Source organism: Varanus komodoensis, unplaced genomic scaffold (assembly GCF_004798865.1).
Source record: "Varanus komodoensis strain SLA01 unplaced genomic scaffold, ASM479886v1 scaffold12, whole genome shotgun sequence".
Lineage (NCBI taxonomy): Eukaryota > Metazoa > Chordata > Lepidosauria > Squamata > Varanidae > Varanus > Varanus komodoensis.
Genome location: NW_025335349.1, coordinates 1,352,114 through 1,364,440, shown reverse-complemented (window position 1 = coordinate 1,364,440; position 12,327 = coordinate 1,352,114). Strand labels below are relative to the sequence as shown.

At 41.5% G+C, this 12,327-nt stretch overlaps 1 protein-coding gene across 5 annotated transcripts in view; it reads left to right on the top strand.

Moving 5' to 3' along the window:
• Positions 1-12,327, top strand: part of COL21A1 (collagen type XXI alpha 1 chain) — a 97,838-nt gene extending 85,511 nt beyond the window's left edge. For all 5 annotated transcript variants that reach the window (XM_044421539.1, XM_044421541.1, XM_044421540.1 and 2 more), the window contains 6 exons: positions 210-242; positions 5,977-6,123; positions 6,218-6,272; positions 6,622-6,822; positions 9,706-9,783; positions 11,190-12,327. In XM_044421539.1, the coding sequence (XP_044277474.1) occupies positions 210-242; positions 5,977-6,123; positions 6,218-6,272; positions 6,622-6,822; positions 9,706-9,783; positions 11,190-11,377 (702 nt within the window). In that variant the 3' untranslated portion in view covers positions 11,378-12,327. The remainder of the gene's footprint in view (positions 1-209; positions 243-5,976; positions 6,124-6,217; positions 6,273-6,621; positions 6,823-9,705; positions 9,784-11,189) is intronic.

Here is a 12,327-nt window from a genome sequence, read left to right as displayed (position 1 = left end):
AAAACAACAACAAAACACCAGTCATGGTCTAATAAATCATCATCAATAGCTCTTCTAAATATCTAGATGCTTGATAACCCTGGACCTGTTTGTATGATACAATATTTTAACAAACATTTTTTACTTTTTATAGTTTTACCTTTTGTGAATAGAAAAAGATACATCTTCACAATAACTCATAATGTGTTCTATAATTTTGATTTCAAAAGGGAGCTATGGGATTAAATGGAGCTGAAGGGCAGGTATGTATGTGCAGTTATTTTTATACTCCCTGAAAATTATTGTCCCTTTCTTTTTCACCTGCATAATCTTAGCATGTCTTTTGTACTGGCTTGTGCTAGTGATTTTTCTGCTGGCCTGAATGTATGTTATTTGTCTTAAGAACTCATGGGTATATGCTTTTAATACATAATAATGAGTAGGCTGTTAGATCACAACCCCTAATTTTCAGTAATATGCTTTGGAAAGAAGTTGAGATTGTAGGTTGCAGCCATCTGGTGGTAGAATGGAAACCATTGGTAGATTGGATTGGTCCTTCTCCCTGTATGCCCCCCTAATTTGCTTGGGAGGGCTGAGGGACCACAGCAGGAAGGAAAGTATGGGGAAGTTCTGTTGCATGAGTGGACATCTGCTTGCACTATATTGTATTTAAGCCGATGTGAATGGTTGTCAAAGATAATTTTCCATTCCCTTGCTTTGTGAGTATAAATGTTCTGGAAGACCATTTCAGATCAAAAGATGGATGGGAAGCAACTCAGATATACTTCTGATTTTATACAATTATTGTCTTTGTTTCATGAAATTAATTATTGTATAGAAAATTACTGAAAACATGATGAAAACAATAGATATAAGCAAATCAGCCCTAAACAGGAATATAATCATTATATCTTTTATAAGGTAATATATAATGGATGATCATACAGTTAGTAAATTAGGTAGTTAAATGTGGAAATCAAATAGTAACGAAGAATAACAAAATAATGCAAATAAAATAGCACAATAAAAGGGAAAATAATAGGAAATTGGAGGCTGGGGTTTGGAGTATTGTGGCAGGAGATTCATCATGCCCAAAGTCTTGCAGCCACCCACTGGCCAGGGAAGGAGGTGGAGAGCACTGGTTTATTTTTATTTCCTGGTGCAAATATGGGAGAGAAATTTCTTCAGATGGCTCAAGGCTGGTGAAGGTGAGGGGCCCAATGCGGCCGTTTCCTAGGGGAGCAAGGGGCTATTTCCAGAATGTCACATTTTGGGGCCTCCCAGCAGTGGCAACACAGTCCTGTGCTTGTGTAGCTTCACAGCCCATGCCACCAACAAGGAGACCTTCTTCCTTATGTTATTCCCCCTCAACCAGACTATGGTATGCGTTAGGATGGCTCTTCAGGTCTGCCCACAGAAATTTGTGACGTATCGCAATATAATTTTGTTTTAGAGATTAATTCCAGCATACTTTAACATACACTTCCCACTCAAATGTAATTCTTCTTTGCCTTTCTTAAGAGGCAACTAATGCAGCACAGATGAATGAATAAACTGGAGCAATTTCACAGCAGATGAAGTACAAGTTTCCTGGAGTTCCTCAGTCTTCTCTAAGGCGGTCTGTGCCTTAGGTGACAGTCCAGGAAGTTGGAGATGGTTTACAAAGCATTTAGAATTCCCAGCTACAATGGCAGAGGCCAGTCATATGAGCAAGAATACGTTGATCTTCTCAAATGGTGGTACATTTCAATTCCCAGGCATTTGTGATAAAATTAATAGGCTGGGTATTTGTTTGGTTCTATAATGTAAGGATGGAGAGATGAAATTCAAATGCTTGTGTACTCTTATAAGTGTCTAGGCTGACCCAATAAACTCTGACAGAACAGAGCAACTACGGGGTGACATTGCATTCTTTTGCTCAGTGAGTTGAAAGGACTTCCATTGATGAAATGAGGCTTCTGCTTATGGGAACACCCGTGCTGCTTTCATCCCTTGAATGTTGGATGCCCCCCTCTGGTGTTGACCTGCTAAGAGCAAGTGTTACAGAATAGGTCAAATATTCATATTTTATTGTATGAAGCAGTTGTTTAAAAGGATTGTGAACTTTGAAATAAATCCACAGGATCAAAGTACAGTCAAATGCAAAGAAATGCAGCTTGTTCTTACAAGGATGGAATTGACTGTTAGTCCACACAGCTTGTACAACATCCCCTTTGTTTTCAGTGAACCAGATGGCCAACAGCAATGCTTGATCATGTATAATTTGTTTGTTTGTCTTCCCTTAGCAAAACTCTCAGCACAATGCAATGACTACTCAAGTCCAAAACAAAAATTACTTTTAATCCATATCTAGCAATGATGTCTTTTTTCCATTTTTAGGCCAGTTAGGTGGAGGGCCTCAATCTGGATCTCTAAAAGTCACCACATCTTCCCTAAACTAGTGGCCCAGTCTGGATTGGGCCCTCTCCACCTTCTAGAATAAAAAACGAAAGCAATTTGAGACATAATTACATTAATGCCTGCTTTAGCTCACAGAAGTTCAAATTAGAGTGGGAAGGGGACATTTCGACCCCAGAGTCCAACCTTGTCACCCTGCTCAGTGTAGCAATCCGGTCCCTGACTGATGGCTGTCTGGTCTGCTTGAGTATGTGGAACAAGGGGGACTCATTGCCTTTCTAGATAGTGGGTTTGTTGTCTGGCGGTTCTGTTAGGAAGTTTTCCTGATACTCAGCTGAAATCTGCCTTCTTGTTAGTTCTGTTTATTTTATGACTTCCATAGATGATAGAGAATACATTACTGCCCTCTTCTGTGTGATAGTCCTTTAGGTACTTGAAGCAAGCTTTCCTCTCCCCACCCCCCCCCACCCCATCTTCTCTCTTCAAGGGTAAACATGCCCAGTTCCTTTGGAGAGGTAGCAGCTTCACTGAGGTTGTGGTCAAGTGTGTGTGTCCCTGTGGACTAGGAATGCAAACCTATAGACCCTTGTTGTGTGCATATTCTGTTAAACAAATGCTTGTGATAAATTTTAAAATTATTTTATATTGTGAAGAACACCATATTCTTATTTTCAGGTTTTACCTTAATGCTGCTTGTTGCAACATTTTAATATAGAATATGTTTTAATGCCCCCCTTTTGGTATCTGTAACAAGTTTCATTTGAAAAAGCAAACAAACTTGGCTTATTTTGCTTCCACCAAACAGTAATGGCTGGCCATCAAAGTCATGAGCAGGATGTTGTTGGCTCAGGAGTAAAAATATGCTCCTTGAAAAGTTATTTCAGCTAACTGTTTGCCATATTCTGCAAGTTGTTGCAGTTTTCAGTCACAGAGCTCACAGTGAATACTATTTTATTTTCAGTAATTTCAAAATACCTTCCTAAGATTTTCCACTAGCCAATAAATAGCTTAAAGGAGAAAGACTATTCACTGATGCAAGAGTGGCATTACTATCTATGACTATGTGTTTATGCTTACTTTCACTATCTTGCTTTGTTGTTGTTCCTTCAAAGAGAGCAAAAGAAAGAGGGTGAAAATGCTTTATTCCATTGCAATTAACATGAGAAAAGTGTCCAGATCAGTGTAAGTCATGGTTCAACACACTTTAATCAGTGAACGTAAGCACATTTGACTCCACGTTATCCAGTAGCCAGAATGTTCAGATTCTTTTAGGAGGCACCTACTCAGTTGCTTGAAACATAAAAAGGCACAGAATATACACAGAATATACTAGCACAGAATATACTATTTGGGTAACAAAATGTGCTGCTAAAACATTTTGTTGTCTTTTTGGTTTGTGAAGTGACCTTACTGCATAATGTACACACTTTCTGATAAGCCCATTAAAGCTGTGCTTCTGTGGTCTCTAGGATGTCCTCCCAGGGACCATAGAATATGCCAGATGTTCTCAGATCACTCTGCCCTTATGAAAATTTTACCTTGAAATTGCCATCCAGTTGTACAAACCTCCAGTTGGTGCTTCGCAACATTGAAGTGGGTTTGGGTAGGAAGTTCTGGAGGCATAGAATAGTGAAATTGCAAGGGCCATGAAGACCATCGGGTCCAGCCCCTGCTGTTGCAGGACACCAGTTTGCACCATCCCACTCATGGCTGTCCAGTTTCACCTTGAATGTCTCTAGTGTGGGAGAACCCACCACCTCTCTAGGCAGCTGGTTCCACTGTCGTATTGCTCTGACAGCGTGGAGGCTTTTCTTGATATCTAGCTTGAATCTGGGTTGTTGCACCTTGAGTTGATTATTCCATGTCCTACAATCTGGTATCAGTGAGATCTTTACCTTCCTCTTTGTGAAAGCCTTTGAGGTACATATAGAGGGAGATATGTCCCCCTCAGTCTTCTCTTCTTAAGGCTGAACATGTCCAATTGTCTCAGTTTCTGCTCAGAGGACCGTGTTTCTAAACCCTGGGTCATTTTTGTTGCCCTCCTCTGGACCCTTTCTACTTTTTCTGCATCTTTCTTAAATCTTGGTGTCCAGAACTGGACACAGTATTCCACATGAGGTCTGACTACTGAGGAGTATAGGGGAACTACTATTTCTAATGATTTGGAACTAATATTTCTATTATTGAATAGCATTTTCCCTTTTTGTAGCTGCATCACTTTGTAGGCTCATATTTAGCCCATTGTTCACAATTATTCCAGAGTCTTTTTCATTTTTGTTGAGCCATGTGTTCCCCATCTTGTATCAATCCATTTGGGTTCTTTTTCCAAGATGGAGGACTTAGCACTTGTCCCTATTGAATCTCATTCTGTTGCTTTCAACCCAGTGTTCAAGATTATCAAGATCACCCTGGATCTTCTTTCTGTCTTCTAGGGTGTTTACTATTCCACCCAGTTCTATATCATCTGCAGATTTGATTATCTTTACTTGTACCTAGTCATCTAAATTATTAAAGATGTTGAAGAGCACTGGGCCCAGGACTGAACCCTGCAGCACCCCACTAATTACCTCCATCCAGTTTGAGAAGGTGCCATTGATGAGTACTCTTTGTGCCCGATTTAGCAGCCAATTTTGGATCCATCTAACAGTTTTTCCATCTAGTCCACTTTTTGCTAATTTGCTTCTCAGAATGTCATGGGATACTATGTCAAAAGCTTTGCTAAAGTCTAGGTAGATTGTGTCCATGGTGTTCCCTCTGTCTGTTTGGGAGGTTACCCAGTCAAAAAATGAGATTCAGTTATTCTGACAGGATTTATTTTTGGTTGGCTTTTATTAATCACTGTATTTTCTTCAAGATGCTTGCAAACAGATTTTTTAATAATTTTCTCCAGAATTTTTCCAGGGATTGATGTCAGACTAACTGGTCTGTAGTTCCCAGGTTCATCTCCCCCCGCTTTTTTTTTTAAATAGGGACAACATTAGCCCTTCTCCAGTCATCTGGCATTTCTCCTGTTTTCCAAGATTTATCAAAGATAATAGCCAGTGGTTCTGAGACTTTCTCCGCTAGCTGTTTTATGACTCTGGGATGGAGTTCATTGGGCCCTGGAAATGTGAACGTGTTTATTCCATCTAGGTATTCCTTGACCATTTGTCTGTCAATCTTGGGCCACCACTTTCAGCTTGTACTTCTTCTTGGTTGTAGATTTTCTTGTGGGAGAAGATAGAGGTAAAGTAGGAATTGAGCAACTCTGCCTTTTCCTGTTGTCTGTTATCACCCTGCCATCCACTTTAGGCATGCTCAGAAGCAAGTCAGGCTGAAGGATTCTTAGTTTTTCTGATCTCCAGACACACTTCTGAAACAGCAGCAGGTCTTCACCATCCCTGGAGCTCGTACAGATTAATTGCACCTATTGAAATCAACTGGAAGAAAGTAGTATCTTAAGAAAGAGACCTAATAGGCAACTCCACCTTCCCTTCCACTTTGCTGGCTTGATCCTGGCTTTGGGTAAGGTAGGATCTCTGCTCTCAGATCTTCCCACACTGCCACATGCTTTTTGTGAATTCAGTTGTTGCTCATGGCAGTCGTTTTCTCTGATTTCAGAAAGGTGAAAAAGGAGATCCTGGCGTGAGTGGCCTCCATGGACAAAAGGGAGAACCTGGAGTTAATGGCTTCATTGGTCCACCAGGACCAAGGGGAGAGCAAGGAGAGAGGGGATCTCCAGGAACTCCTGGGTCAGATGGGAAACCTGTATGTATGCCAACCGACACACATCTTTTTGTTCTTGCCATCCAATTTAATTTTAAAATGAAAAATGTATCCTTTTTCTCCGTGTTCCATTCAGGGAAGAAGTTTTTCAGAAGAATTCATTCGGCAAGTTTGTGCAGATGTGCTAAGAAGTGAGTCCAGCAAATTGAAATCCGTTTCTGTTTTAGCTTATTGTTGGCCTACGGCAGCCTTCCCCAACCTGGTACCTCCCAGTGCTGCAGGGTGAAGCTCCAGCCAGCAATCAAGAATACTAAGAGCTGTGGACCAAAATGTTGAATGGCACTGTGTCGGAGAATTTTGTTCCACTAGGACAGCAGCTTATAAAGAACACATTGTGAGCCAGGATTCAGCCGGAACTTTAAATGGCTGAACTGAGTTAACACTTTTTAGCAATCTTATAAACTCTGAAGTTCAGTGGATTTCTGTTGGTGGTGACTTGCGCCCTCTTGGACTAAGCATTTTTGTTTGTTTTTTCCTTAGCCCAGTTGCCTACTATACTTCGGAATGGAAGACTACAACACTGTGATCACTGTCAATCTCATGCTGCTGCCCCAGGACCTCCCGGTCCAGCAGGCCCAGTTGGCCCTCAAGGTCCTCGAGGTTTTCCTGGCTTGCAAGGGAATGATGGGGCCCCGGGTTTGATAGGACCCCCCGGACGTCACGGATCACGAGGGCCAAAAGGTAACCGTATGGATATCTCACAAAGCACACTTCTCTTTTAAGCGTAGGCAGCTGTTCTGAACACGAATTGAACCAGGGTAGGGGTGGACTAGGATTGGAAAAAAAACCTGCAGGCACAATAACTATTTTTGAGTAGATGGATCCTTCTAGATTGCAGATGAATTAGGGGCAGGGGGGTTCTGTACTATGACTCTCTAGAATGTGAGACTATTTATAATGACCTAGACCTTTTCTACATGAGGCTTTTATTGTGTGCTCTCATTCCTCATTCACAATTGTTTAAAGGTGCTTTAGACAGTGTTTTTACTCTTCAGTTTCTGATTTAAGGGGAATGCTGGTAGGTTTTATTACAGAGGGGAAAAGTAGGGTTTTTGACATCTTGAAACAAAACTCAAGTTCCCACTAGTGTAATTGCATTTTCACAGTATCCCACAGCACCACCTAGAGGTTATATAGTGGAACAAATGGAAAGTCAGCAAAGGAAACACATTTTGGGGAGAGAGCTGATCTTAACTATGTAGTGTAATTGGAACAGATATATCTGCTAAGTCTAGAAAAGTTTCTATACCCTTTTTATTTCATGGCAGAATTGAATGAAATTTTCAGGCACCGTTGCCCATTTTGAGGGCAGAAGCCCTACCAAAGTTTAGACATGTAGATGCAGAGTGGTGGGAGTAGGTGGGGTCTTTTAAGTTGATGACTGCTATGGGAAGCATGGCAAAGGACAAGAAAACTTCTCAAAAGACCTCCTAAGTGTTCAAAGTGCAGGTAGGGGGTTGAGCCCCAACACATTCGATTCTTCCTTTGAACTCACAGCTGCTAGCAGCAACAGAAATCTCTTTTACAGCAAACTTGGCAGCTGGAAAGAAAATGTGTTTTGTTTTTTTTAAAGTGAGAGAGATGGGGCACCAAGAAAAGTCTTTGTGGGTGCACTGGTGCCTATGAATACCACTTTGCCTACTTCTGGATTATGGCCATGACTACATCTCAATTGTGTTCAGACTTGAGATCAGACACATTTGACTAACAAGTTTCTGAGCAGCACTGAAAGTACTGGGTACTTTTCTATAGTTTTCAAACCCAGTGAAGGAATACTTACACATGCACGCACACACACACCCTGCAATGGTGCCTGGAAAAAGATTTTTTAAAATGTGCTAACCCCAAACTAAAAGCCCTGTGCTATAAGATAATCATTGTGCTAAAATGGCTGCATGTAATTGTTTATTGTTAACAGAAAGATTATATTAGCACAATAACTTGAAGAGCATGAGCAATATTTATTCCATGTAGTTAGTATTTTCAATTCCTAATAATTTCATGCTTTAGTCTCATGAATTATATTCCTTGGATACTGAATCAGGAAGAATGTCAGCGATACCATCCTTGGGCCATTGCAGTCTGGGCTTGCTTTCTGCTCAGTGCAGGACTCCAGGTTAAACCATCCCTCTCAGAGGGCTGTCCAGCTACATCCTGAATGCTTCTAGTGTGGGAGAGTCCACAACCTCCCTAGGTAATTGGTTATATTGTAGTACTGTTCTAACAGGAAATTATTCCTGATATCTACCCTGAATCTGGTTTCTTGCAACCTGAGTTCATTATTTCATGTCCTACACTCTGCAATGACTGAGAAGAGATCCTGTCCTTCCTCGTTGTTACAAACTTTCAAGTACTTGAATGCTATCATATCACCTCTCCTCTCCTCTCCTCTCAAGGCAAAACAGACCCAGTAGTAGTCACTTTCCTCAAAGGTTTACATAGTAAAGAGAGCCAATGTAGCATGATGATTTGAGTCTTGAACTGGGTACCTGGAAGACCCAGGTTCTAGTCTCCATGCAGCCATGAAGTTCACTGGCTGACTTTGGACTAGTCACAGACTCTCCGCCTAACCTACTTCACAGGGTTGCTTTTGTGAGGACAAAATGGAGTAGAGGAGGACTATTTAAGCTGCCTTGAATTCCTCACAAAAGGAAAAAGCTGTGATATAAATGCAATGTAATAATAGTGATATTTTGTGAACCTCCTTCTCCAACATTCCAGTGAAGACCTTTTCAAATACTCTACTTGCCTTCCTTGTCATGGTCTTCCAATGTATACATAAACTACCAGATGACTCTAAGCACATCTTTAACTAAACTATGTAGTCTGAAAACATAAACAGGATAATTAAACTATGCAGTCTGGTGCAAATTTTTGTTTATTTTTTTTCCAGGTATTTCATTTGATGATACACAACCTTAAATGCATGTGAAATCATGTTTCCATGCTGAATCAACTCACTGAGCATCCTCCTAGCTTCTGTCATTTCAATAATTATTTTATTTATGTATTGCTTTAAAACTCTACCTTCCTCCAGGAAACTCAGAGTTTTCCTTCCCCAGTTTATCCTGTCATTAATCCTGTGAGGCAGGGAATTAATGATAATCCAGGCATCCAGTGACTCATGGCCAAATAAGGAGTTTTCAGGTGGGTCTCTGGATCTTTAACCATTACATGCAGGCTATCTAGTTCTACATTTCCATTCTTACACATTAGTTGAATTTATTCCAAATTGTGAAAGCTTCTGACCTGTTTTTTTTTCCTGAATTAAAGGTGTTTCCTGATTGAAAGGAGGCAACACCCGCAGGGTTATGCAGACAGCCTCTTTTGAGCCTTTATGTCTGCTTTGGAAGTTACACAATGTCCATATCATACCAGATGCAAAAAGACAGCTGAATTACCACCACCATCAACACATCACTCATTGATTAGATGGAGGCAGGACCAAACAATTCCATCAGCCAGAAACTGAGTCTTGAATTCATTTTTCAGAACCTTAGTTTGCCTTCGTGCACAGTTTGGGAATGACTGACTGACGATGTACGTGTCTCTGGTACCTTGCAGGAACACCAGGAAAAAATGGAGCTAAAGGAAGCCAAGGAATTGGAGTCCCTGGAATGCAGGGTCCTCCAGGACCTCCAGGTATTGTTTGGCAAGCCCAATTTTTGTGTTTTATTATTGTGGAGCTACATCTTCTGAAGATGTATCCCTTAGCTGAATCCCTCATACTTTGGTTACATAGAATACAGGAGTGGAGACCCTCAAGCTTGCAGAGATTTTTTTCCTCAGGAGCTGTTCCCTCTTTACTTGGAATGCCTGAAGTTACCTCCAATCGCTGATGAGAAGGATTCATGTTGCTGGCAGACAGGGGGCTGCCCCCTGATGCAAACCAGCTGCCAGATTGGCTCGGGGGAAATTTTATCCCCAGGATCAAGAATCTTGTCCCCTGCTCCTGTTTTAGTGGTACTCTTTTGGCACGACATCATCCAGTCATCAAGATTATAGTGTGAAAGTGGTCGCTTTATGCAGAGGAGATACAATACTGCTTTCTTGTTTGGTAGCTCTATCTTCTAAAGCCTCATGGCTGATCAGGGCTGCAGTTGAAGGGCACATAAAACTAACAATGGTTTTTCCTTGTAATTTGGCTTTGTACCCCAAGGTAGAAGACTTACTTTCTCTTAGGAAGAGCCCCAAAGAATGGTAGTTGTTAGCTTTCAATTGAAAGAGGCCCTTTTACGTCGAGATCTTCTCAAGCACTGATAAAATTTCAAGTAGTTGGAGGTTAAGCCCTTTCCTGCAGCTTTAGTGTGTTACATAGAAACATGGAAACAGAGTGAGTCAGAAGGGGTCTCCTGGGTCATCTAGTCTGACCCCCAGCTCCAGCCAGCTCCACTCATGACATTCCGACCATGTGTATGCCTAGCCTATCCTTGAACACCCTCACCAATGGGGCTTCAGTCATTTCCCATGGAAACCCATTCCATACCCTTGGGGTCCTAGCTGTCAGGAAGTACTTCCTGGCATCCAAATTGAACCTCGGGTCCCTCCTGGCACATTCTAAACTGCAGGTCCATTGACATGACATTGGCTAGTAAATTCCAAGGCACACAATGTTCCTCCTTGCCTAGCCATCTGGTCATAGACAGCCTTGCTGTGCTCTGTCACTCATTTTTCCTTATCGCTTTCTGTTTTTCAATCTGGGGGAGACTTTTCAATTGGTGACAGCACAGATGTGCCAGGGAAGCTGCCCCAAAATGAAGCAAGAAGCATCTCAGCCAGGATGGCTGGAATGTGCAGCTGTGTTACTGCTAGTGTCAAGTGAGGAGTGTCCTTGTGACATCCCTGGCTGCTGGCATAGGCTCCTAAACAAGGCTTAGGCCCTGTTCACGCATGATTCATGCCGGTGACTTAAAATTGAGGCTATCAAAATGCTTTAATTATTTAAAAGACCCAGCCTGGTGGGGTGGATCAGGCTACAAATTTTCATTCCATTGTAATGTTGTATGGATACTAAACATTCCCCATGTATTATCCCATATGTTGTTAAGGTCCTGAAGGCCCACCTGGCGTAAGTAAAGAAGGACCTCCAGGAGCACGTGGGGAACCAGGGAAAGATGGTGACCGTGGAAATCCTGGAATTCCTGGACAAACTGGACCACCTGGAATTTGTGACCCTTCTTTATGCTTCAGTGTAATTGTAGGAAGAGATCCATTTAGAAAGGGACCAAATTATTAATCTGGGTCTGTGACAGTGGCAGACTAGCCTGGTGCTTGCCTTTTATGATTTTTCAAGTCTCAGGAAGAAGACTGGCAATAATCCCATTTTCTAGGAATTAAAGTACCTCTGATGTGTAAAGTAATATGGTAAAATATTCCATATTCAGTTTAAGTCTCTAAACATGTGGGGCCTACAGACTGATTAAACCTCTGAGCCCTGATCTAGTTAAACTTAGTTATCACTGCCCTTTTGAAATGACAAAAAATTAAGTCCCATTGCTCTGAATCATGGCAAACTTCAGCTGGATTGGGGCTCTGATCTCCAGGAAAGAGTGCATTGAAGCCTATAATTTTGCCCTGTGACACTTCCCTTTGAAGTCCACTGGCATTTAAAAAAAAATGTCAAAAGCAGAATTGGGCCTTTGGTACTTGGTGATCAGGTCTAAATCACTGTGAAATACTTTTAATTAATCCCATATATGCCATATGGATGTAGCCCTCCAGATGATTTGATTACAACTCCCATCAGCCCTAGCCAAAATAGCCAATTATGAGGAATGATGGGAGTTATAAGCCAAAACATCTGAGGGGCCACAGGTTGTCTTCCCTGGATATACAGTGTCTTAATTTTAATAGTACATGGCTACTTGTTATTTTCTATGTTTGTGAAGTTCTTTCAATTGTATCTGGTTCATATTTCACTGGTTGCAGGTTTCTTTTGAGAAATGCATACACTAAAGATTTTGTGTTCATCATTAATTTAACATCAGACATTTTCATGCAGTTACATTGCCCTTAATGAATTCATGCAAAAATTCAATTAGACATTTCCAATCTCTAGGGACACCTTAAACCAGGGGTCTCAAACTCAATTTACCCGGGGGCCTCTGGAAGTAGAGTCTGGGTGAGGCTGGGCCGCATCAAGTATTCCACCACCGCGGTGGGGGTGGGCCGCTCATCCCGCGTCGC